Source organism: Mchenga conophoros, linkage group LG3 (genome assembly GCF_057382185.1).
Source record: "Mchenga conophoros isolate Kocher_MC1m ecotype Shallow Benthic linkage group LG3, M_conophoros_male_GT1.1, whole genome shotgun sequence".
Lineage (NCBI taxonomy): Eukaryota > Metazoa > Chordata > Actinopteri > Cichliformes > Cichlidae > Mchenga > Mchenga conophoros.
Genome location: NC_140528.1, coordinates 30,517,002 through 30,544,008, shown reverse-complemented (window position 1 = coordinate 30,544,008; position 27,007 = coordinate 30,517,002). Strand labels below are relative to the sequence as shown.

Sequence of the window (27,007 nt, the reverse complement as noted above, 5' to 3'; positions counted from 1 at the left end):
TTTGTAAATGGAGGGACAGTAACTGCGTGTAAAACCTGCAGACAGTCAGATTAACAGTATTTTGTCTCTATCTGCCATTCTGCAATTCATCTCATGTAAACAATAACGTGGCCACAGTGTGACGTGAAAAAACGCACATACCTTTGACGATGTGTGACGAAACAGCTGCGTTTTCAAAAATACCCGTGTAGGTGTGGGTATAGCGTAAAAGAGTTAGTAGTTTATTTTTCTTACTACCTGTAATTTATTGCAGATTACTTGTATTTGCTTAATTGTTTACCAATACTTCCAATACACCAATACTCCCAGCAGAGGACAGAGGCGGATGGGTGAACTCACTGGAGTTCTCAGCAGGGGATGACCGCTGAGACTGCTCAGCAGAGTTGTCAGGTGAGACAGCTGGCATCCTAACCTCTAGGGGTCCAACTGAACTGCTAACTGTGTTACAGGCCGGACGTTTGACTTTGGTGAAGGTGTGGATGGGAGAATATTGTCAGAAAAGACTGTTTCAGTGAGGTTCCTTGCTCTCCCTGTAGGAACCAATGCTGATGAAAAAACGTCCCTAACATTTTTATTCCATAAATTAATAGTCCTAGGCTTAGTAACCCCAGGCTTGGAAACAACAGAGTGAACACAGTCATTGACACTGAATGTGGGCTCAGAAAAGGCAGTCTTTGAAGCAATGGCCATGGGTGAGGCAGAGAAACCACTGTTATCCTCAGAAGAAACACAAAAAATAGCACCCCCCAAAAGTCCTTGTGTCAGACATAGAAGAAACAGTGTCCCCTCACTCACCACTTCCGGTTGTTTGCATGTCCCAACATCCGGCTGTGGGGTGACGCGCCGGTGGTGCAAACATGGCTTCCTTCTCGGAGACGGCTCCAAAGGGCTCGGTAATTCCACATCCGGCTGTCCGAACAGCACGTCCTCCATTGAAGTGAACGAGTAAGCTTTATCAGTGGGGGGGGGGGGGGGGGGGGGAGTTTGTGGAAAATGAAATCCTGTACATGCAGGTGCAGTGAGTCCAATAGCCAGGGCTGACCGGGAACAAGCTGTTGTAGCCTGGCTTCCACAATGTAGAGAAACCCTTCTTCTTCATACTCAAGCCACAGGTTAATTAATCTTGAAGCAGAGTCGATAATGACCTCCTGAAGCTGCTTGGGTGGGGTGAATGCCCCTGGATCCATAATCTTGCTGGTCCGTACTGTCAGGGCGAGTGTAATGAGCCATGTGGAGAAAAATAAAGGAGGATCCAATTGCAGGCACTTGTGGATGTGTGAAGGAGGTTTATTGGGAAAATAAAACGCAAGTTGAAAATGGCAAACAGAACTGAAGATAATTTAAACTGGGAACAACTAAACTACTAAACATGAACAAGAACAACACAGAAGAGCCACCTCCACAGGACAAGACTCAGCTGTCCATCTGCATCTTAAGGATAAAGGACACTCTTTGAGGATGCCAATGTTCACATTTTGGACAGAGAGGACAGATGGTTTGAAAGAGGAATGAAAGAAGCATTTGCGTCCACTGTGAGCGACCATCTTTGAACAGAAGCGGGGTTTACGACACCAACTCTGCCATCTATAATCCAGTTTTGAGATCCCTTCCCAGACGCCTTAACGCCCACTCACATCCTGGGCCATCCGATCTCAGGAAATCACATTTCCTGCGTGGGGCCAGGTTTCACAGTGAGCTCACCTGAAACCCTGGCTGATTGTGACCAGCCTGGCAGCTGGCCTCTTTGGCTGGTGGTGGAGCCCGCCCTGGCCTGGCAGCTAGCCTCTCTGGAGCCCGGCCAGAGAAGTCCTACCAGTACCAGTTAGCTCTGGAGGTTTTCTTCTAGTGCTTCTTTACATGTGAGCTTCATTCTGTTACTTTGGGCTGATTTCACTCCCACTCATTTTTTACTTTGTACTCATTTTCACTGTGTGCACACTGCTGAGAAAAAGAAGCTCAGCTCATTTCTGCTGTTTCATGCGTCTGATTATGCACTCATTCTGAGAACATCTCCACCTCCTAAAAAACAAACTCTCCTAAATAGCACCTGTCACAACCACAACAAGCAGAATCATCTGTGGGACAATAACCCTTTGACCTGTATGCTAAAACTCTTTTATGGTTTGACGAGACACACTGTGCTCAGCTTGTTCACTCTGAGCCAGTCTGAGCAGTTAGACGACATTTTTGTAAACCAGCACATGAAGGTGTGGCCCTCTCACCGTCTTCACATGGAGTTCTTTCGTCTCTCAGGAAGCAGCTCACCTGTGTGTCCATGTTTAGTGTCCAGGTGGAGTGGAGCTTGTTGTTCATGTGTGTGTTTGAAGAAACCGTAAGTTTGCTTTGTTTCTTCCTTTAACAGTGTGTCTTTAGGAACTTTACTGTTCTGAAGGCAAAAGTATAGTTTGGATAGAAAGTAAGAAGTTACGGAAAATGGCATGGGATAATGAAGTAAGAGGGAGATATTTTTATAGAATACAAAAAACTAAAACAAGCCACTGTTTTGTGAATGGCCTGTTTTTTTTTAGGATGGGGAAACATCTGACTGGTTTATGTAGGTGCAATGCTAAGGAAACGACTAAACGTGCTTATTAGCTGCAGGAAGTATGTTGATCAAACGAGAATGATGAGGGTAGAAATGGGTAGAACTAGTCAATTCCAGTATGAAAAGGTGATTAATCAGTAAAGTCATGATAAAGGGAAAGGAAAGATTTTTCATTTTTTGAAGAGTACCAAACTTATCAAGATGATCTGAGGAAATGGAAGTGATGCAGCAGTAAAACCCAGGAGATGGCAGTAGTGCAACATTGTTGGATGCAATGTGCCTCTAAAAATAAAAAGAGGAAAAACAACTGTACTGTTTGTTTCTGCTCTATGATGTTTGGACCAAATGTTCAGCTCATATTTCGAGACAAACATTGGATCAATGTTGTGTTTGAAGACAAATCGCATGATTACATAATTCAGCTGCTTGCTGCATACAATGCTACTACTGCACATTCATCTAATGTATAATGCCCCCCCGCCTTCTTTTGCACAAGTCGAGGAGCGTGTCAGGTTACATTTCCCTGTGTTTTTACTTGTATAACTATATATCTTGAACCTATTGATTCCACACTGGTTAACAGTTAGTAACTCTGCACTGAAACATGTGTTCCCGAGATAAACGGCTTAAATCAATCTGTATAAACCTTTAGTGCCATCAGATACTGATCATCACTGGTGGAACATTGCTCTTCCCTTTAAACTGTAAAAAAGAAAATAAAACCTGTTTTGAGGAAGTCGACATTCAGGTTTTAGTGATGTGAAAAACAGCACGAGGTGAGGCAGCACCAGCTCAGTTCAGAGTTACTGCGAAAAAAGCTGTTTAGAAAAAATAAAGGTTTTCACAGACCTCATTTTCAGCCTGTTTGAAATCCTGTGCTTGTTAAGTATATCTGCATATGGAGGCATGATATTATTTGGACTCTTCAGCATTCCCATGTGTTTGTGTTGATGTCACTTGCCTATTGTGCTTTTTGCTTCTTAATTACTGGATTTGAGTCTGAGTTTTCATCTAGTGTTTGAAGCTTTTGATCATTATTAGTCCCAGAGTTTTAAACACTTTGAATTTTCTCATTTTTGAACTTTTTTCAGTCTGAATGAATTTCCACTTGATGCTTTTTTTTAAGTTAGTGTTTCTAATCTTGTGTCAAATACATTTATATGGTGTCTCAGTTACACATGTAGATGTGTTAAGTGGCTGAACTGATAAATGGTAAAATTCTGTTTGTTGTAATGAAGTATACTTATTGATTCACGAAGTTAAGGTCAGAGTAACGTGTCGCAGCCTCAAACACACTTATAGCTCTGCCTCCATAACGAATGTGTGAGGTGTAAAGTGCTGAACATAGCCCCGATACTTGCGTTTAATCAGTTTCAAATTAAACACAAATTAACTGTTCAAAAGAAAAATAAGTCTGACAAATGGAAATGTTCAGCTGTGAAGATCAGAATGGCTATGGAGCCGATCAGATGGTCGTGTCCAGAATATCAGGTCTGAGTCTGTCATGGTGAGCAGACATGAGGACCTGCGGAGCAGCAAGCAGCCTGATGCTGACTGTCCATGCACTCTTTTAACAAGAACGCAGATTTAATCATGAAAAAGAGAAGAATGGAAATGGGAGGAACTGAGTGGAATATAATGTTAATAACTTGGCTAATATGCAAGAAACACATAGTGTGACACTGAAACATGAGGAAGTGTTCAGTTAAACATTGCTCTGCTGACAGCTGATGGTTGATTTTTTTGCCCCAGTTCCTCGTCTCGTCGTCAACACCTTCTGTGTGCTTCCTGTTTAATACACTTTAGCTTCCATAATAACTCCCTGTACACTTTAAACCAGTCTGCAAGTCCTGCATTTGGATCCTCTCTCCATTTTTCACAAACCTGAATGTGACAAAAACTAATGCTGACTTTAATGAACAGCTCAGGATCCACCTCTTTTCTTCTCCATATAATAAATATAGGGATCATTATTTCACTGCCTTAAAGATTTTTGAAACATTTCTATATATCTGTGTTCTAAAAGAAAACCAGTCTCTTTGCTCTTTTTTGTTTCTTTTGTTCATGGTAGATTTATTTCTCTAAATCTCCACAGCACCACATTCTGTTTGTAGAATGAAAGTCAGCAGAGAGGCTGGTCTTAGACGAGAATTCAAAAGACTTTCAAACAGAGGATGAACAGGGTTAAATGAGAGAACAGAAAGGTAAAGTTAGTCTTGTAGTCCAAGAATAAAACTCAGCATAACAGATTATTTTTAACATTTTAACATCACAGCATATCTGAGTGAATAAAAGTTGTAGTTGTAGTTGTTGCATTTGTTAATCACAGTCAATCAATCAAACCAAAATTATTATATTAAATTTGCAGCCTTCTGTTAATAACTGAGAACATGTAAAGATAATTAGATATCAGTTTCAGGTATGTCAACAGATGTAATGTGTTACGAATGAATAAAATTATCGATGAACTTAATGTTTTAAAAATCTTTTTTTAATATTACCGTTGATATAAAAAAGTACTAGTGTATTTCTATATAAAAATACAATTATATGGAAAATCATGTCTGTGTACAAATTGTACACAGACATGATTTTCATCAAGTGTAGATGTCAGCCTCTCTTTTTCACTGTGTCCAAAGTATTTGAACTTAGCTGTCCCTCTGATACACATTTCTAACTGAGTCCCTCTTGTTCACTCCCAATAAAAATCTTAGCATGTTTAACTCTGTAACCTCCAGTTTTTGGTTGGAGGGGAGGCAGTTGGGGGAGCTGTAATTGCTAAACTTCTCCTGCAGTTTAAAGTAAAGCTGCACAGTCAGAAAGCACCAGTGTGGCATCAACTGAAAATAGAAATAGAAAAAATCAGCGTGTGTCAGTGAATGCATCGTGTGGGCTTCACGGCTCCATCTAGTGGACTGATATTAGAAGCAGAGCAGCTGATGGCAGCTTCCTCTGCCTCACACTGCTGCCTGACTGCATCCAGCTGACACTGATGATGATGGAAAGCAGGGTTTCAGCTGATGTGCACATGAATGATTTGTGTTTCCTCTGCAGGTAGAAAGTGTGTGTGAGCTGAGCAGCATGGATCAGTGTGAGGACAGAGAGGAGGGAGCCCCTCCCTCTAAAAGCACTCTGTGTGGGGAACATGAGAGCCAGACCAAAGCTCAGAGGTGAGATGACCATCTCTAACTGTCCATGACTCTTCTCCATGTCACAGCTCAGCACTCACATCACTGCTGCATCATTATTCACAGGAACCAGCCTGGACTATGTCATGGAATTTTCTATTGGTATTTGTTACTGCACGCAGGAGAACAGACACACACATCAAAAAAAAATCCCAGGCTCATAGTAATGAGCTTTCTAACCCATCACAGCGCCCCTTTTATACCCCCCCCCCCCCCCCCCCCACACACACACACACACACACAGCTCTCTGTATCTTTTAGTTGCAACAGGTTTCTGTCCCACAGGCTGTTGCTGAGCACAGACTCCCACTGTCTTTACTCAGGAAGCTTCAGGCACTGGTCAACATTTAGCACATGCCATAGTGAAACATTGTTAAGCAAAACTAAGCAGTTTTTTTCCACCAGATTATCCTGACATATACACATACGTCATCTAAGCATACAAAGGTTATACAAAAATCATACAGTGAAGTTTTATCCATCTAAATCTAAATTTGAGGGTTAACTAGAATTCCCCCATTACAACTAATTTAATTTAATTTAACTGCTGGATGTTGTTGGATGTCTGTGCTCATGTTTTCTTCCATCAGTCATGTTGTGCTGCATGTCGTAGGATGAGTAGAAACTTTTGAAGCTTAATTTTCACACATTTGATGACACTGTAACCCAAAGTACCTCACATAGATGTTCATGTTTGGCTTTTTTTAATTCACAATGTTTTGTCGCTTTTCACTGTGGTCTCTGCACTTCAGCACTTTGCAGTGCTCACGGCTCCTGCTCTGCAGCTGGCTCTCTGCTGCAGCAGCTCACCCCTCCCCTCTGGCAGCTACTTAAACCAAGTCTATTTCTGGCTGTTTGTGCATAGAGCTGAGTTTATCCCAGCAGTTAAAGTTTGTTGTAGTCAACCTAACCTCATGCAAACTCCACTGAAAGGCACCCGGCCAGCCAGTGGACTCAAACCCAGGACCTTTTCACAGTGAGGTGATGGTGCTAAACACGTCACCCATTCAGCACTGTGATATGAGCATAATTATAGAAAAATCTGAATACATTTAAAATCCATGAATGCAGGCAGGGAATAAATGAGCTTCCATTATGGTTGCTCCCCCTGCTGATAACAGAGGACATCCTTTTAGCCCTTTAAAATGCAGGGTTCGCTCGGTTTTTTAAATCCCTGTACAACTGCTACAGAAATCTCGCAAATGTTCGGAGGCCACCAGCTCCAAGCCGACCGGGAGGTTGAGGCACAATGTGCCGGGAGTGTGGTGTTCCCCCTGGCTGTAGTGGGCCTCGACCTCCCGTTAGCTTCGAGCTGGTGGGTAACAGACATCTTCGAAAATGTCTGAGCACTTTGACAAATATGTGATGTCTTGATAAACTGAGCAGGTATTTGAAGTTTACACAGCTACATTCACGCCTGAAAATATCATAAAAGTTTATTTTGTGACCCAGAAAGAATAATATTAAAACTAAGTGGCTGCCACCATTGTTGGCAAAAAAATGGCTGCGCCGTGCTATGAATTCTGGATAGGTTGGGTCACAAAGGATACAGCAACTCGGCCTTCAAATGCGACCTGTGATGAATGCAGTCTTTTTTGCAAGATCTCACAAAAGTTCAACTTAATTTTTTTCCTCCCATGTCCCTTGCGGGGCCCCGCAAACTGGAAGCAAGTAAGCTAGAGCTAGAGCAACGGGGTTTTTTTTCCATACATTTTATGCCATCAGCCTGTCCTAGGTTTGTTTTTGTTTCGTTTTTGTTTTTTTTACCTTCAGGGCCTTATAAGCCTTTATTGGTGTTTTTAAAAATCATGTCTGACTTTATGCTTTTCTGTATCATTTGTGGAATGCTTAGAACTCAAATTGCACTGCTGGAAATAGTTAATTTTGACGCACATGCTGGTTTTTTTTGGCAAATTAGCACTATAATATTTATTTTCATTTTTCCTGTAGTATATATATAAGATTAAAATTTGGGCTATAACGGTTGTATTAATTTATAGCAACTTGAAATGCTCCCAAAAATGGCACTACAGCATGTAAAATTATAAAGATAAGCTTGGCAGACTTGGTTCTGTGGTAGGTCTTAAAGGGTTAAAAAACAAAGAAAGTGCTGTTATCAGTCCAAGCCAACCGACGAGCTAGTAGACATGCTTATTATTGATGTTCATCAGCTAACAAAGAGACTTTAGACACACTTTCTCTCTCCACAGAGGTCCCACATCTTACCAGGATGAATAAGTGACAAACCTTCATAGCACAGAAAACCCAGATTAATCTGAAGTTAGCTGGATAAGAACAAATCTAGACCTCAGGGTTCAGGGCTTGAGATAAGTGTTAACTCAAGAGATAAGTGATGACTCTTACAATCTTTGTTAGAAGAAACCAGATGTGATGATGTGTGACCGCGAAACCTTTTGCTCATTGGCTAATGATTTATTGACCAATCATTAGCCAATGACGACACAAAAAATACCCCAGCTAATCATCTTTTTACATAACTCATAATTTTCTAAAGAGAGTTTTTATTCACTTTGACAAAAATGAGTGACTCAGACCATCAGCTCAGCAACAAAGTGTTTCCTGTAAACTTGTAAAGGACCAGAAGTCTTTGTACAACCACAGCTGTCACCACCTGATGGATAGAATGACAGTTTTAGACAGGTGCTTCCATGCGTGTAAAATGAAAGCTAAAACTGCTCAGACCTTGCTGTCACATTTCCCAAAGTAGTAAAATTAGCAATTTGTGTTCCACTTCATATGCAGTATATTTCTCCCTGTAAAAGTGGACACACCTGAACAATTTAATGCTTCAAATATGTCCTGCCGTGAACTGCGTCCACACTCACAGCTAAAGCACAAACTGCTGCACACTGGAGCGTTTCTAAGATAAAGGACAGCATGGAAACAATGATCAGGTCTGAGTGTTTCTACGCTGAGACGTTTGACTGTGGATCCACTTCATGTGAACATCAGTGCAGGTGAACTTTTCTGTAAACTTACAGAAACAATGTTCTCCAATTCAGCAAAGAAGAGTTTGAGCTGCAGACTGTGAATGACTTTCAGAGTCAAATACTGTGAGCTCTGACAGGTGATTTGTGCTGATTACAGCTGTCAGCTGATGCTTTAGTTTCACTCATATTTAAATGACTTCAGTTCAAACTGAGGGGACAAAACAGTCCAAATGTGGATTAAACATGTGATTCATGCATCTCCAGGAATAAAGCCACAGCCTGCAGGAGCTCATCATCATTATTAAGACTTAGTTCAGTGTATCAGAGAAAACTGAAACATAGAGGTGTGTTCATGACAGCGTCTAATTCGTGATGTCAAAGAAACTTTAGATTATTCAGCAAAGCTGATGTGGAGCTGAGATCTGATTCAACATGAATGTTACATGCACGAAGTTCACGTGTTAAACTATGACAGTCACATATATAATGTGTGAACATCATGTTATCCTAAAGTGTCTGAGTGGCCATAAAAGAGCTTTAATATGGTTTCATACGGAGGTCGGAGATGGCAGTGTACTGCGTACATAACACTCAGAGCTGTGCCTAATATTCTGTCCATTTCTTGTTTTTGTGTTTTGTTGTTGGAAAGTCTTACATTTCAGCAGGTTAGCTCAGTTATCTCTGCTATGAATCATGTGACCTGGTTTCTAGATTACATGACAGGTCAGAGGTCAGCGACTAACTCAGTTACTTCTGTTAATGTGAACTGTTTGTGGTTTACCTCTCAGACTGACTGAAGTCCTCAAGCAGATGATGATGGAGGAAGAGGAGGACAGAGTAGAGTCTGCAAGATCCAGCTGTCCGTCTGTGGCCAGTGACCAGTCCAAAGGTCAACCTCCAGACTTCAGTGATGAGCCTGGACCAACAAGGTCAGAGAATTGTAATGAGCTCCCTTAGATGTTTATGATTTCTTGGACAAAAATGGCCTGAATTTTTTTACAAAGAAAACAATGAAAAAACAAAGATAAAATATTAGACTTGGTCATTTTCCTTTTCAGGACAGTGATGCTGTCCTGAAAAGGAAATTTGTCTTTATCCTGTCTTCCTTCTCTCATCCCAACCGGTCGCAGCAGATGGCCCCGCCCCTCCCTGATCCTGACGGAGGTTTCTTCCTGTTAAAAGGGAGTTTTTCCTTCCCACTGTCGCCAAAATGCTGCTCATAGGGGGTCATATGATTGTTGGGTTTTTCTCTGTATCTATTATTGTACGATCTACAGTACAATATAAAGCGCCTTGAGGCGACTGTTGTTGTGACTTGGTGCTATATAAATGAAATTGAATTGAAATTGATGCTCATATCTGTGGGGAAATCTGTACTGTTGCAGTTACAAAAATGTTTATAGTTTCTGCACAAAGAGGTCACAGCAGTTACTGTCAGCAAAGTTTCACACGCTTAACATTTTTTTTATTTTGGATGGGGAATACTGCAATTAATGATCAAGTCAAATATCCATCCATCCATCCATTCGCCTCCGCTTATCCTTTTCAGGGTCGCGGGGGGCGCTGGAGCCTATCCCAGCTGTCATAGGGCGAGAGGCAGGGTACACCCTGGACAGGTCGCCAGTCTGTCGCAGGGCTCAAGTCAAATATTTTAGACTTAATTTTCTGTTTTGTTTTGATATACTTCCTGAATATGAATAAGTATATTATTGACCATCTATCAGTGTTAGCTGTTTACTTTTGTTTTTTTTTTTTACTGTGATGATTTTGAGTCCACCAGATCCCATTCAGTCTGATTCTGTAGGAAATAAGCCTGAATCAATAAGTGATTTTTTTTGAAAGCAGTGAGATATGATAGTGGGGAGCTGATACAGTCAGTCCCGCATCCACTTTTTTTCTCGCACTTTTTATTAAGGCTCGTTAATAAACAACAAATAACAGGTTAGGTGAAACAAGAAAGCAACTATGTTGTTATAACCACTTAATACATGATAGTTTTTGTGTAATAACCAGGAAACAGAAATGCGAAATTTAAAACTGGGTTCTTCTATTCAACAACAAATGAATAACCATGTTAATAACATTTTAAAACAAACTTAATTAGTGATGCATTTAAAAGAATATTACATATGAATACATTAGAATCACATATGAGTGTTGAGGACCATTTTTCACAGCATAGTTTATATCTAGATAATATTACATGATATGGTAAAAATCGGGTAGGAAAGAAAGTGGTTATGGAAGACATATTTAAAATATCGAGACAAATCTGAAAGAGAATAACAATTAGAGCACAAGATTCCACAATAAAACACAGTTCTGGGGGACAACCAGGAGGTTGGCAGCATGGGCAAAATAGGCCAACCCTGGGACCGACGGTGGCAACGGAGCACGCCTGACCCTCCAGTTGACACAGGGAAGTGCTAGCTAGGCTCTCCACTCCTCATCCTCCGACTATAAGCCTGCCAGAAAGGTGATGGGTGACGAACAAGTAGGCTGAAGTGCCAACACCACTCTGTATTTCTGGCCACAGCAACAGCTGAGCTGCACCAATGACTGTAGTCCGTCCACTAGAAAGAAGTATCTGCAGCTGGTGGGTGATTGCCTCCCAATACACCACTCACAGCACAGTATGTCCATAGTGTAGATCATGTCCTCCCTGAGCTTGACAGAGGTGGTTGAGAGCTCATCATCTTCAGTACGGTCAAGGCTGGATGGCTGGTGCGTGGAGTGGAACCAAGCATAGACAAAAATCAGGTATGAGAAAAAATTGTAATTTAAACCAAAAGAGAGCAGCTTTTTTTTTTTTAGGTCTGAAAAGAACAGAGAAATGAAAAGAAAAGAGGGAACTAAACTATAACAATACTGGGAAAAACTAAACACAGAGAATACAGAACATCAAACCTAGTCATGGGAACCATTTGAACATTATAACCCGAATCTTGGCAAATGTTGAACAGAGACAAGACAATGAACAGAAGAAACTGACACAATAAATCCACATGAGGGTAATTAGGGACACAGCTAACATGAACAGACAAAATCACGCAACTTCATATAGGAGCAAGGAAGAAGGAGGCCTCAAGGAAACTGGATGGACTGGGGAGACACGGAAAACAGTTATGGGAGTTCAGACCAAGGAGACAAAGGAAAGGGGAAAACGGCTGAGAGAGAGAGACATGAAAGTACAATAAAATACAGATACTGCGCAGGACCCTCGAGCTCCCAGGCCTCTGGTAGAGGACCCGAGCTTGAAGGATAAACCGCCCGCAGAGGCGTGCTGGGTGTTTTTTATATATATATATATATATATATATATATATATATATATATATATATATATATATATATATATATATATATATATATATATAAAAAAAAAATAATAATTTGCATTTTTCGGCTCTGTTTCCTTCTTATTACCGTATTTTCACGACCATAAGACGCACTGTACTAAAAGGCGCAGTCTCAGTTATGTGTGCCATTACTGTATTTAACACACACATAAGGCGCACCTGATTAAGTATGCGTGTTTAAAAATAAAGCGGGAGCAAAACTGAGTTTGGTACTCACATTTTTATTACCGGTAATTGTCATCAATCAAACCCATGGAAGTCCTCATCCTCTGTTTGAATTGAACAGCTGCGCTAAATCTCCATCAAACATGCCAGGTTCACTTTCTTCACTGTCAGAGTCACTTTCCGTGCCGTGCGGCTCCTCGGAAATGATGCCGGCTTTTGCGAAAGCTCGAACAACAGTGCCAGCAGACATGTTAGCCCAAGCATCTACAATCCATTTGCAAATTGTGGCGTACCGGTAACTTGCCCGGCGCTGCCTTCCACTCTTGGTGAAACTGTGGTCTCCATCGGTCATCCATCGCTCCCAGGCCGCTCGCAGCCTTACTTTGAACGGACGGTTCACACCGATGTCCAGCGGCTGGAGTTCCTTTGTCAGGCCTCCCGGAATGACAGCAAGCTCACAGTTCATTCGTTTCACTTGTTTTTTCACATCGGCTGTGAGATGGGCACGCATAGAGTCACAGATTAACAGCGATGGTGATGCGTGGAAAAAACAAACACCTGGTCTCCTTACATGCACCTCCCTCAGCCACGCTTTCATCATTTCCTCATCCATCCAGCCCTTTTCATTTGCCTTAATGATGATTCCTGCTGGAAACTTCTCTTTAGGCAAAGTCTTTCGCTTAAAAATCACCATAGGCGGCAGTTTCTGTCCATTAGCATGGCAGCCAAGCACAACAGTAAAAGAAGACTTTTCATACCCCGTTGTCCGTATCGCTACTGTGCTGGTCCCCTTCTTCTCCACAGTGTGACTCACTGGGATGTCGAAAGTGAGCGGGACCTCGTCCATGTTTGTGATGTGGCTGGGCTGGATGTGTTTGTCGAACCATCGATTCGTTAATCTTAAATTCTCTCGCCGCTGCTCGATTTCCATGTTCCTCCGCGTAGCTGATGGCCTTCAGTTTAAACTGTGCTTCATAAGCGTGTCTCTTTGCCATTTTCAGGGTTGTTAAAACAACGATGTTCCGCATAATGCACCTACCTTTCCTTTTATACAGGTATGTGCGATTGTCCCGGTATATACGATCAACGCCCACACTTCACCCTTTAGCATTCTCATGGTGTTCTCTACTACGTCCTCCTTACAACACACAGGGCGCACTGCACTATAGGGCGCGCCGCACTTTTTAAAGAAAATCTAAGGCTTTTATGTGCGCCTTATAGACCCGAAAATACGGTACACAAAAAACTACTACAGGTAATTGAGTGGTAATTGCTTAGAAATTACCACATAATTATGTTGTTTCTCATTGGAACCCTACTATTACCACTCTATTACCAAGCTGTAGAAAAAACCCCAAAACAAAACAAAGGCTCTGGTGTTTCATCTCTCAGACTACTTAGCTCAGAGCTGATTTAACAGGTTATCCCCGAACTTTACATTTAATATCATTGTTTTCTTGCTAACATGTGAATACTGAAGTTTGGAGGGTGTTTTTAGAAGTCCCCCACCGAAAGAAAAACCCCTGATGGATGGCAGACATTACCATGAACTGGCTGTGAATCAGACAGGATAGGACCCAGATGCAGACTTGCAGATAGGGCTTAAACTCAAAACACAGCTTTATTACTGAGATGGCAGAAATACAAAACTAACCTAAACTAAACACAGCCATGAGGGAGATCAGGGTGCTGGACACAGGAAACGGAGTGCTTAAATACACAAGGAATGACAAGGAACAGAAAACAAATGGGGAAACAAAGCTAAGGCAAATTATACATAGCGAGACAGAAGAAGCAAAACTAAACACCCTGAACATGTGACACAAGACTCAAAAGGAAAAGATGTAATGCAAGACTGGCACATTTTGAAACCGAAGAGGGAAACAAGACACAAGGATGCACACAAATACACAGAGAAGGACACAGAGGACAGAGACACAAAGGGAACCCAAAGGTCAAGAAATTAAACTGATTACAAGTTAACTCAGAGACATAATAAAAATGAACTTACAACTAACCAGTTAAACTTAATATATAACAGACGACAAAACACAGAATGTCAAAATGCTGGGTCAACTGACCCAGAACCATGGCTTTCATGTCCAGCCTCCCGGGAAAGCAGGAAAAGTATCTTTTTTTTATTTTATTTTTATAATTTATCTTCCAGCATGAGGTAGAGAAACCCACACTTCCATCTTCAGTTTGCTTCTTATCTCTAGTCTTTGGCTTATTTTCTCTTTTAAGTTAAGTTTTTTTTTTCTTCCATGTCTTGTATTAGTTTAACTTTATTTTTGTGATTAGGTAATCAAAAAACCCTTTTTGTACACCTTCTTGTTGTCTTTCCTGTCTGTTCCCGAAGAAGAGAAATTATGTGATATATAGTGAATAATCTAAAAAATGGATATCATTTGATAAACTGATGCTGAGTCAGTCCTCCAGCTACAAATATCTTTCAATGTGTTTATAGATTAAACATGGCGATGTGCACAGATGACATAGATTGTAACAAGGTGAGTCACCATATAATTCTCATCTCATATCTGTTAACTGAGCTCTTGTCCTTAGCTTTTTGCAGTTAATATTAAATTATAGCTAATTACTGTCTATTTGTAACTGACTGCATTACAAAAAAAATTAAAATAAAGTTTGTTACAGTGATCTCAAGACTTTCCTTTAAATTATATATTCTTTCAGATTTACCCTGTGACTGAATATTCCATATCAAATCGCATCGCACTGCTGATCAATATTAGACATTTTTATGATCTGAAATCAAACCGACACGGTGCTGAGTATGACGCACAAGCCGTGCTCAACCTGCTCTATAATCTGGGCTATGCAGTGGTATATTACCAAGACCTGACTGCACAGGTAAATTCTACAGACAGAAAGCATTTTTTCACTTCCACTTAGCTGCTGTTCAAACTGAGTAAAATATCAAATTTATGTTCAACTTTTCTGTTTACAGGAGATTGATGAGGCTCTAATTCGTTTCTCCAAGCATCGAAAGCTCTTTAACACAGACAGTGTGTTTGTGGTTCTCATGTCTCATGGTGACTTGGGAACTATCCGTGGCTCTGACCTGAAGAACTTTGAAATTGATAAAATTTATGAGCGCTTAAACACAAAGAACTGTCCTGCACTAATGAACAAGCCAAAGGTCATAATCATTCAGGCCTGTAGAGGAGGTGATTATCAACTAGCCTGACATGCACCAAAAAGATGCTGAACATTACTGTTACACATGTGTTTATTATTATTATTATTACCAGTTATATTTGTAGTAGTGATGTTATGAAATATTTTGTTTAGTTTGTCTCATTTAGGTCAGTGTCTCTTTTTAAAGAAACAAGAAAACCATGAACAAAATTAATTACAGGCAAAGAAAATCCAAAACTTTTGAAATCTTTAAAATAATTTGGAGAATGTAATAAAACTAATGGTTTACTAGATGTAATGATGTTAAATACACATGATGCAGTTTTTCTCGCTTTTAGTATGACAACAGAGCACCTGAAGATGATCAGGAATAGTTGTTTGCACACATCTTTCTTGTTTCAGAGAATGAAGGAGTAGTTACAATAGATGCAAGCAGACAATCCATGGGGACAGAAAACACTGGCCCTCCACCAAAAAACATTGCCAAAGTTGGAAAAGTACACATAGAAAAGGATTTCATTGGTTTTCATTCGAGCACACCTCGTAAGTTATCCTGCTTCTTGTAACTATTATTATAATAGTGTATAATAACAAACACAATTAAATGCAGCAAATTATGTTTCTGTTTCTTTGTAGACACCTATTCATATAGAAACCCAGAATATGGTTCTAATTTCTTCCATTACATTTGTGATGTGATCCTCACGGGGTGCTGTCAAGATGATATTGAAGAACTATTCAAAAAAGTAACTTTGCCAGTATTTTATCTGGTCATTAACCTGAATTTATTCCTAATTCTTTCTCTGCATGTTTAAGTTTTTCTAAATATTTTTGCATTTTCTTTCTGGCTACTATTACTAGTCCATTTCATACCACGTTGATCTCCCATGCTCGTAGCTGGCAATGGGGCTAGAAATCTGTAATGCCCTTCATTTGTTGTGACCTGAAACAAGGCAAAATAAGAGATGATCCTCCTGTCTCTAAACATGATGGAAATAATGTCTCCATCTCTCTCTCTCTCTATGACTGCAATATATATTTTCTGTAATATGAGCAGCTGTGTCAGACATCACTGTAACTTTATTTTAATCTCAAAGGTCATGCAACAATTTGAAGATTTCCCCTCTGAACAGAAGCAGATGCCAACCAAAGAGAGAGACACACTGACAAAACACTTCTACCTATTTCCAGGTAAGTACCACTGTTTGGTCTGTGCTTCGACAGGCCCGCAAATTCAGACTTATTCTGTGAAGAAAGCAAGTCAAAAACCGGTTTTTACATGCTAGCAAGGGGAGGATCTCAGAGTAGCATCTCTGCCCTCGGTCTCAGACCACTCCAAAAAACCAGCTTCCGCTGCAACCATTTAGTCTGTGACACAGTTTACACAAACACTCACTGCAACACCCCCCCCCCCCAACATGGTCCATGGGGGGGGGGGGGCACTGAGTGTGTGTGTGTGTGTGTGTGTGTGTGTGTGTGTGTATGTGTGTCTCTGTAAGTCTGTATATATGTGCAGGTGAGTGAGTGTGTGTGGATATGGGTGCATTTGTGTGACTTCCTGCTCACAAAAAGGTAATCTCCCCTGGTTTAACCCCCCAAATGCTCTACCCACACAAAAACATAGTTGAGACCATGAATGTTTTCAATTCATTGGTTAACCCCTGTCCTGAAATGCCACTGGCATGCTCTCCTGCTCTCTGTGAAAATTTTTTAACTCATTTTATTCGTAAAGTTTTACAGCTTAAGTTCTCACTCCCCTCAGTGTCAAGTTTTATTCCCACCCCTGGTTGTTCATCATCATTTCAACAGTTTGAGCCGGTGTCACTCCATACTCTCAAGCAACTTATTGACCAATCAAAGAACACCTCTCCTGCTTATGATATCCTTCCATCTCGTTTAGTTAAGGACTGCTTCAGTGTAATTGGACCCAGCATCCTATCTCTAATGAATATATCTCTACTTGCAGGCTCTGTTCCTTTAGCCTTCAAATGCGCTGTTGTCCAGCCCGTTCTTAAAAAAAGGAACCTTGATCATAACGATCTTGGGAACTATAGGCCGATCTCTAACCTTCCATTCCTGTCCAAAACACTGGAGAGGATCGTTCTTTCACAACTCCAGCCATATTTGGATGCGAATGCCATTTATGATAAATTTCAGTCCACTTACAAACCCTGTTATAGTACTGAAACGGCCTTGCTCAGAGTCCTCAATGATCTCCTTCTGATTGCTGACTCCGGACGCTCTTCAATCGTGGTCCTATTAGATCTATCCTCGGCCTTTGATATGGTAGATCATAACATCGTATTAGCGAGGCTTGAACACACAGTTGGCATTGGAGGTGCCGCCCTAGATTGGTTTAAGTCATACCTCTCTAATTGGTCCTTCTCGATCAATTTTGGCCCTTATTTCTCCTCTGCTGCACCTGTCTCCTGCAGCGTGCCTCAAGGATCTGTCCTTGGCCCCCTGCTCTTCTCACTGTATATGCTCCCCTTAGGCGCAATCTTTGAGAAGTATAACATCACACATCATTGTTATGTCGACGACATACAGATGTAGGTAACTCTCTTAATCTAAACGACAGGAAAACGGAAATTATCGTCTTTGACAGTAGAGTCCCCCGTAGCCAACTTCGTGAATTCCCTCGGTTCCTTTAACAGTTTCCTCACTGACACTGTTAGTGACCTGGGTGTATTTTTGGATAGCTCTTTTAAGTTCGATAAACAAGTGTCCTCTGTTATTAAATCTTGTTTCCATCAATTGCATCTTATTAGCAAGGCCAGACATAATGTTCCACATAGGGACCTTGGAAAGCTTATCCACGCCTTTGTGACATCTAGGTTGGATTATTGCAACTCACTTTACTTCGGTCTAACTCTATTCTCCTCCATAGACTCCAAATTGTTCAGAACGCAGCTGCTCGTCTCCTTACTGGTAGTGGGCGGCGTGTCTCTATTACCCCTGTTCTTGCTGATCTGCATTGGCTTCCCGTGAAGTACCGCATTCAATTCAAAATCCTGCTGCTTACCATTCCGAATTATTAACAATATAGCGCCAAGCTACCTCATTGAGCTACTTAGATCATACACCCCTACTAGAGCATTAAGATCATCTTCCCAGTCACTCTTGGTACTGCCGAGATCTTCGCTGAAGAATAGAGGTGACCACGCGTTTGCCTTGGCTGCACCCGATTTATGGAATAACCTCCCCATCGCTATACGCGAGTCTGATTCCATCCATTCCTTCAGATCGCGGTTAAAAACCCACTTATTTAGCCTCACCTTTTCTACCAGTTAACGATTGCTTGATAGTTAGCTTAACACTTATTCTTATCTTTGGCTTTTAATTCATTTTAAAAAAAATTTGACTTGACAGGGCCTTGGAGTAGGGGTATGTCACCAGGGTGCAGAGGAGGCTACCCCCCCCCCCCCCCCCTCTGTCCCCTTCTGGCTGCCTCTGCCTCAATTTTATCCCACAACTTAGACATTCACATTACTCACACCCTCATTACACATACATATAGGATCTTGGGGGTGGGCACGATACACGGAGTCCAAGTTACCATCAAGGTGTACACCTCACCCCTGGCATCGTTGCCCACCTCTCAATTTTAAATACACGTAGACATTGAGGGCTAGCAGGAGGGACTATGCGCTTACCTGCTGCTCTCTGGCAGGTAGTTCCATGCCCTCCTGGGTTTTAATTGCACCTTAGAACACACATACATCAACACTACAATGAGCGGGTGGAGGGAGGTTTGGAGTCTTCTCTCACCCCCGTTCTCTGCGGCCTGCTGGAGCGGGGGGGCTAGGAGGAGTTGGCCGTCCGACTGCGGTCTGGGGTGTGGGGCCTCCCTGCTGCTGCGGAGTCGGGGCGGTCTGCCTCTCCCCACCGCAGGGAAAAGGGTAACACCACCTGGGTCTGGGTGCAGTTCCCCCCTCCAGGGGCAGGGGTACCTAGACCCGGTTGGTAGAGTACGCTTGGGGAGTGTGATTGTGTGTACAGCGTCTCTTTATGTCTGTCTCCACGTCGGTTGAGTGTGGTGTAAGTGCATATGAGAGCATGAGGGTGGGAATGGATGTTTGTGTCTGTGTGTGCCTGTATGTCTGTGTCTATATGTCAGGTTGGGTATCAGACGCCACCTCTCTGGGGACATCTCAGGCCTCCAAACCTTGGAGGGCCTATCTCCACCCACCACCACTTCCCCTGCCGGTGGCGGACTCCCTCAGGTGTCGGTGCGTTGGTGGTTCTTTGTGTCTGGGGGTGGGCGTCCGGGTACACACCGGCTCACTCCTTGGCGGCCGCTTATTGGGGCTCGCTCGGGCCATTTCGGAGGTGGGGTGCCCCCGGCCTCTCGGCCTGGGGCTCGGTCACTCAGGCACAGCTGGCTGCCGGCGGAGCTCACGGGCAGGTCACTGCAGCTCCCCCTGGCTTCTGCTCCGCGGCTGCTGAATGAGCCCTCATCTGGGACTCTCCTCAGCTCTTACTAGAACAGTGGCGCGGCTGCCCCTCTGTGGGTCTTCCTTGGTCTCTTGTGCTCTGGGGGCCTCTGGATGTCTGGAGTTTTGATCTCCTCCATACCTGCTTGATACCATAAAGGACGGGGCTGTGGCTCCCCCACACTCCCTAGCAGATCATTACATGGAGAAACCTTTGGATTGCAAGCATGCTGATCCACACAGGTATGCACACAGGTGTACGCATGGGTATTCACAGACGTGGACTACAGCTTTCTTGGCTGCTGCCTCAAAGCACATTGTGCGCTGTCTATCTTGCGTGCTGCACAATATCGTTTATTATTTAGTAACTATTGATATCTATTGCTAGCTAGTTTATTGTGATGGTGCTTTTTTTTCTTTCTTATTATGTTGCTCTTTGTTGTTTGCTTTCTCTTCTGTTTTTTTTTCTCTCCATACAGGTGATCCAGGTGTTTTGTTTTTTTTGTTTGTTTGTTTGTTTTTTCTCTCTTCCCCCCCTTCTCACTGTCTCTTCTCCCCTTTGGTTTTCTTTCTCTCCCTCTCTTTCATTCTTTCCCCCTGTCCTATCCCACAGTCATGTCTGTCCCGTTGGTAACAACTGAAAATAAAAAACTCATAATTATAATAAAGGTCAATCAAATGGACCAATATGGCAAGGCCACGATGATCCACTTGATAAAATAAATCCGCTTGGCATCTTTCTTGGCCTTAAGACAACAATTCTGATGGCTATAGATCCAAACGGGACAAAGATAAATAAATAATTTAAAAAAAAAAAAAATTGACTGTTTTATCCTCTACACTTAGCCTTCTTTTATGCTTTTATATGCAATTCTTTTGCCTTCGTGTGTTTTAATTCCATTCAACCTGCTAGCACATTTTGGTACCTTGCCATAGCCCTCATCCTTCCTTGTTACTTCATCTTACCCTCTTGCATGTTAAGCACTTTGGTACACCACTGGTTTTTAAATGTGCTATATAAATAAAGTTTGTTGTTGTTGTTGATTGACTGGGTTAATTTTTTAGAATGAAACAGGATGACTAACTCGTGTTAGTAATATGTAGTCATGATGATGGCCATCACAATGATAGTCATTTGACAAAACAAAAATTACAGATAGAATTAGGTCAAGACTGCAACAGGCCCAAAAAACACAATGCTTGTGGGGGACCAAAGCCCTCATACTGCTAAAGTAACATGAATTGATTTGATTTGCTAGTTAAAACATTGTCAAATGTTTAATGGACCAATTATGATTTAAGATGCATTTGCAGGAATTAAGCACCGGTTCCCTGAAGAGAAGCAACTACACAAGAGACTGGAAGCTCTCAGGTATGCAAAAACCCTCCTGAAAAAGGAGAAATTGTTAAAAAACATTTCCTCTCTCCTTAACTTAGCCTTTTTGTTGATTCATGCAGAAAATGAGTTCCATATCAAGAATCAGACATCCTGTGATATCTGGAGAAACACACAAACAGTATATGACAAGCAAACAGTTTAAATGTGGCTTAAAGATTTGTGCAACATGTGATGCCAGAAAAAGTTATGACAGGACCAGCAAGTTTATACTGAAAATTGTTCAGATGATGTTCCTGGAAAGAACTGTTGAGGATAATAGATTTCTTACTGCACATTGGAGTACAGAAGACTGGAGTTTGGGATTGCTTGCAACATTATAATATGGCAGTTGCCATATGTGCAGTGTGCTGGTATAGTTTTACACTGGCCTCTATTGTTGCTTATTGGCTTATTGCCAGCTATGCAAACCAAGCTCTGGCAACAGTTGTATAGGGATCGAATGGCCCGTAGCAATGGGCCAGACACCCCAGCTGCACCTCCCACAGAAAACACCAAGGGACACGGTTGAATGCCTTGTCGAAGTCCACAAAACACAAACAGGCTGGTTGGGCAGACTTCCATGCGCCCTCAAGTACCTGCAGTATCAAGAAAACTGCATTGTTCCTCCTGTGTCTGAGGTTTGACTAACAGACAGACTCTCCTTTCTCACACATTGGCATAGACTTTCCCAGGGAGGCTGAGGAGTGTGATCACCTGTAGTTGGAACACATCCTCTGGTCTCCCTTCTTAAAAATGGGGACCACCGCCCTGGTCTGCCAGTCAAGGGGTTCTGCCCCTGATCTCCACGCAACATTGCAGAGGCATGTCAGGCAGGACAGCCCTACAACATCCAGAGCCTCACCTCAGCCACAACTGCCACCAAGGAGTTGTTTAACTGCCTTCTGTGACCTCACCCCCAGAGGTTGGGGGGGGGTCATCCCAAGACTCTTCTTCCTCCACAGAAGACGTGCCAGTGGAATTAAGGACGTCCTCGAAGTATTCCTTCCACCGCCCGACAATTTTCTCAGTCTAAGTCAGCAGCGGTCCACCTATACACAGTGCAGGTAGAGCACCGCTTTCCACTCCCGAGTCACTTGATGGGTTGCCAGAATTTTTGTGAGGCAGTCCGAAAGTCTTTTTCCTTGGCCTCTCCGAGCTCCTCCAACATCTGTGTTTTTGCTTGAGCCACTGCTCATGCCGCGTTCAGCTTGGACTGCCGTTACCTGTCAGCTGCCTCCGAAGTCCCACAGGCCAACCAAGCCTGATAGGACTCCTTCACGTCTGGTGTCCAACATTTGGTTGGGGGGTTACCACCACGACAGAAACCAAACACCTTCCGGCCGCAACTCAGTGCAGCAGCTTCGGCAATGGAGATGCTGAACATGGTCCATTTGGAGTATGATAACTTGGGGATATAGTTCTTATCTTCCTACTTTCCTCCACACAAGTGGAAAAGCCTGAAGCTGTATCATGTCTGAAAACACAAAATTCAAATATTAGAACGGTCCATTTTACTACTCAAACATTTCTCATGATGATCAAACTTGTCATTTTATTTATATTTCATTAAGAATGAAAATGCTTTTTTTATTAGGGTTAGGGAAAACCAATTTTTTGGGACTTTGATCATTTTTAATGTTAAGACATATATTAAGACACTTTACCCCTTCACTTCAATCTCTCTTTATCCCAGTCACACAAATGTAGACAGATAGCTGATAATAGTTTCTAATGTGCTGATTGGAATATCATGAAAGAGGCAGAAATTTCTCTGTGTGCATGTGGACAAATCACAAGATGAACAGGTTTCAGGTAGTATTAAAACACATTAAAATGCTGCACTCACTCAAAGGTCAGAGGTCATCTACAGTAACCACACTGACACTAAGAGAAGAAAACAGCTGGCAGCAAAGGCAAGGAGGTGTTCTTTTTAGCTAAACAGAAGAGGAATATAAAGATAATGACGACAATGAAAATGTAGGAGTGTTCCTTTATTAGTGTCTAACAGTATGTGTATGAGAGCGATGCAGTGTCCATGTGTGCATGCTGAAAGAGACTGTGCTGGTCTGATCTGGTCTCCTTTCTTTCCTTTCTCCTTTCAGGGTGGAGCCTGCTGGGGGCCAATGGTTGAGACCAGGTCTGAGAAAGTGTAAGTGTGTTTTTAATGTGATTGATGAAAACAAAGCAACACACATTCAACCATCTTCAAACTGTCACATCACTCATCCTGACTGTCATCATCAAAGTGTCAATCAATGAACAGATGATGGATCAATAACTGCAGCTGGATTGTTTGTTCTCTCCATCAGATTCCTGTCAACTCACAATTGACACAAACACAGTGAACACAAACCTCCAACTGTCTAACAACAACAGGAAGGTGACATATGACAAGGAGGTTCAGTCATATCCTGATCATCCAGACAGATTTGATTTTTATCCTCAGCTGCTTTGTAGAAATGGTCTGACTGGCCTCTGCTACTGGGAGGTCGAGTGGAGAGGACACATTTTTATATCAGTGAGTTACAAAAGAATCAGAAGGAAAGGAGGCAGTAAAGACTGTAGGTTTGGATGCAATGATCAGTCCTGGAGCCTGAGCTGCTCTGATGATGGTCCTCGTTCTGTCTGGTATAATGGAAAAAGAACATCCATCTCCTCCTCCTCCTCCTCCTCCTCCTCCTCTGTCTCTAACAGAGTAGCAGTGTATGTGGACTGTCCTGCTGGCACTCTGTCCTTCTACAGAGTCTCCTCTGACACTCTGATCCACCTCCACACCTTCAACACCACATTCACTGAAACTCTTTATCCTGGGTTTACACTCTGGCCTGATAGTTCTGATTCCTCAGTGACTCTGTGCTGAGTGGAGTGTAAAGAGTGTCTCCTGTTAGAGAAACACTCTGACTGTTGAACAGATAGTTCAGTCTGTACATGTCTGTCTCTTTCACTCAGAAACACATTTTCAGATTCATACATTCAGTCAGTTGATGTTTGAAACTGTTCTAAATGATTCCTTGTAAACTTCTTGCTCTTCAGTCCTTTAAAGATGGAAGCTCCCGTTATTTTTTCTGTCTTTTTCCACTCAAAGCTTCAAAGTGAATATCAGTATGTTGTGTTTCTGTGAAGCTCAGTTCACAACCAGCTCCTCTGCATTTTCAACAAGTCTGAGCTCATTAAAACAAAGTTGATTTCTCTTTCTTAATGGGATGTTTCCACACTCTCTACATGCTCTTACTGTTTCACTCATTGTTGGGAGCTCATGATTTGAAAATGTTTCGGCTATATAAGCCGAAATGATTGGCTCAATAGATTTTAAGTGCAGTTATAGCCAGAATATGATTGTATTGAGAGATCATAATACATGCGGCTGATCTAATAAACAGCAAAGGCTTCAGTCCTCATTTGAAACTATATAAGGCCCACTTAAAATTCTTTAATTTTCTCAGAAATCCACAGCGCGTCTTATAATCTGGTGTGCCTTGAGCATGAATTCTGGTTGTGCTTACTGACTTTCAAAAAAAGTGCGACTTTGGTAAGCTACGAAGATGCACACCTTGATGAATCATTATGGCTATCGTAGTGAGGAGCCTCGAGGATCCATCCGGGTCCAAACTCTGCTTCCAGTTCTAAAGTTGAAAAAACACTGTTGCATCACTAAGAGTTCAAAACTGTCTAAATTCTTTCATGTTTAATAAAATGATCAGCATCTCTGCTTTACCAAGTGCAAAAACTAAGTTGAACTATCAGGCTGCCCCTGGGCCTGATACTGCTTGAGGTTTTTTTCCTGTTAAAAGAGAGTTTTTCCTTTTCACTGTCACCAAAGTGCTTGCTTATAGGGGGTAAAATTGCTCATAGGGGGTAAAATGATTGTTGGGTTTTTCTTTACATGTATTATTGTAAGTCCTACTTTACAATTTGAAGGGACTGTTGTTGTGATTTGGCGCTGTATAGATAAAATAAAATGAAATTAAATAAAATTGAATTATAGATTGTTGTATTTATCATGCTTTTCAGTTTTATGTAATAAACTTGAGACTGTTGTATGTATGTATTTCCAACTCTTTATTACAATTATTTTCATATAAACACTCGACATTTGAAAAGTCATTAAACTATAACTGTGAATGACTGTTGTCCATTTTTTTCTAATCTATAATTGTCGTTTTTTCTGAACATTCTCAACAATACACACACACAAAAAAATCTTTCTCTCACCACTCACACTATTTTCTATCTGAAATTGTTGTGTCACATTTTTGTATCAATATAGAGACTTTCTCAACTTTCCAGGAGTACCTCCAGTTCGATGGACATGCCAGTAGGAGCCACACAGTACTGATATGGACCTGGGCCCTGTCCTTCTCTTCTGTCTGTCGATACAGGACAAGTAATTATTTAGCCTGATAAGCGTTACTTTTTTCATCCACAAACAAGAAAAATATGTTAATCACGTTTTCCCACAATCACCTGGTCAGAAATATGAAGACATTACATTATGTTATGTGTGTGTAACATTGTTACGTGTCTGCAGGCTGCATGTTTTCTTTCCCTCTCCTTTTGTTTGCCGTTCCCTTAGGTCACAGACTGCAGGCTGATGTCAATCTGGGGACGTCCAACTAATTAGAGGAGGGATGCCCTGATTGGGCAATCAAGGAGTGCACACCTTGATAAGGAGACTCACCTGTGGCTCGGTGTGGCTCTCTTCCTGCCTTTGAATTGTTTGGGACATGTGTGATGGTTCTCTGCAGGCTGTCTTTTGTTTGATGATTGTGGTGGGAGTAAAGTGGTCTAGGTAAGTTTGGGGACCCCATACACTTACTCACGTAGAGTCTTTTTGTTAGAAACACTAGGTAAATAGGTTGGTGCCACCCATGTAATTTTGAGCTTGTTTTAAGTTGAGGTTTAGGGTCTTTCTCTCCTGTTTGTTGCTTTTCTAGGATAATAGCTCAGCTCAGCTAAGTTTTGGTTTTGTCTTTTTGGTGTTTTTTTTGGCTCAACCTAACTGTCCCTTTCTCCCCCACATTTGTTGTTTGAATCTAGGTTATTTATTTTGTGAGAGCGCTGCCATTAAACCTTTTTCATAACACCTGTACCGAGTTTCCGGAGTTGTTGTGTTATCCCCTCCTGCCCTCGAGGAGACGTAACAAACATATAATATATACAATATCATGACATATTGTCACCTACAGTAACACAGCATCTATTTACATTTCAAATCACACAATTCTAAATATTTAGTTAATCTCACATTTCTATTGCAGGTTGGCACCAACCAATGTTCCCTCTAATTTTTCATGTGTCTGAGCAAACACACAAACTCTCTGAGCGATCCCTTGGACCAGGGTGAGCAACAGCAGAGGTGTGCACTGTCGTCGGGCCAGCATCGAATCCATCCAAGTTACATGGTTCATTAAAATAATCAAATTACAGCATTTACATTTATGTTTCCAATTCCAATTTTGAAAACGCATCTTTTTTTTCTTTCTTTCCTTTTTATTTTTTCTTAATAAAGCTCTGACTTGTATTATGAGTCTGTGGTCTGGGAAAGAGTCCTGTAACTCTGTCTGCAAAATACAGTCTATAATGACCAGTGCTGGGCAATTAATTATATAGTTACTTCTTCAGGGCAGCTGTGGCTACAACTGTAGCTTGCCTCCACCAGTGTGTGAATGTGAGAGTGAATGGGTAGATGACTGGGTGTGTAAAGCGCTTTGGGGTCCCTAGGGGGGACTAGTAAAGAGAGAGAGAGAGATCAGTAATGTATTCTGATTCTGACATAATAAATCACCATTACAAAATGCATCACACCATCACATTGGCAAAATGTGC

At 41.7% G+C, this 27,007-nt stretch overlaps 2 protein-coding genes across 2 annotated transcripts in view; both read left to right on the top strand.

Annotated features, from left to right (window-relative positions):
* The first annotated feature begins 2,258 nt into the window (after positions 1–2,258).
* Positions 2,259–27,007, top strand: part of LOC146578109 (protein NLRC3-like) — a 54,900-nt gene continuing 30,151 nt past the window's right edge. The window contains exons 1-3 of the mRNA XM_085257518.1: positions 2,259–2,332; positions 5,600–5,715; positions 9,473–9,613. Coding sequence (XP_085113644.1) covers positions 2,276–2,332; positions 5,600–5,715; positions 9,473–9,613 — 314 coding nt within the window. The 5' untranslated portion in view covers positions 2,259–2,275. The remainder of the gene's footprint in view (positions 2,333–5,599; positions 5,716–9,472; positions 9,614–27,007) is intronic.
* LOC146578110 (caspase-1-like) lies at positions 13,823–25,291 on the top strand. Its single transcript, XM_085268590.1, has 9 exons — positions 13,823–14,718; positions 14,903–15,079; positions 15,177–15,396; positions 15,770–15,910; positions 16,004–16,113; positions 16,465–16,558; positions 21,106–21,175; positions 23,284–23,330; positions 23,491–25,291. Exons 1-9 carry the CDS (start codon positions 14,683–14,685, stop codon positions 24,039–24,041), a joined length of 1,446 nt encoding a protein of 481 aa, XP_085124716.1. The 5' UTR covers positions 13,823–14,682; the 3' UTR covers positions 24,042–25,291.

Excerpts from the sequence above, each read along its gene's own strand:
- LOC146578110 (XM_085268590.1), top strand. The coding sequence starts at position 14,683 with ATGGCGATGTGCACAGATGACATAGATTGTAACAAG. Across the intron at positions 14,719-14,902 it reads ATGACATAGATTGTAACAAG|ATTTACCCTGTGACTGAATA; the intron begins GTGAGTCACCAT and ends ATATTCTTTCAG. Across the intron at positions 15,911-16,003 it reads TTTTCATTCGAGCACACCTC|ACACCTATTCATATAGAAAC; the intron begins GTAAGTTATCCT and ends GTTTCTTTGTAG.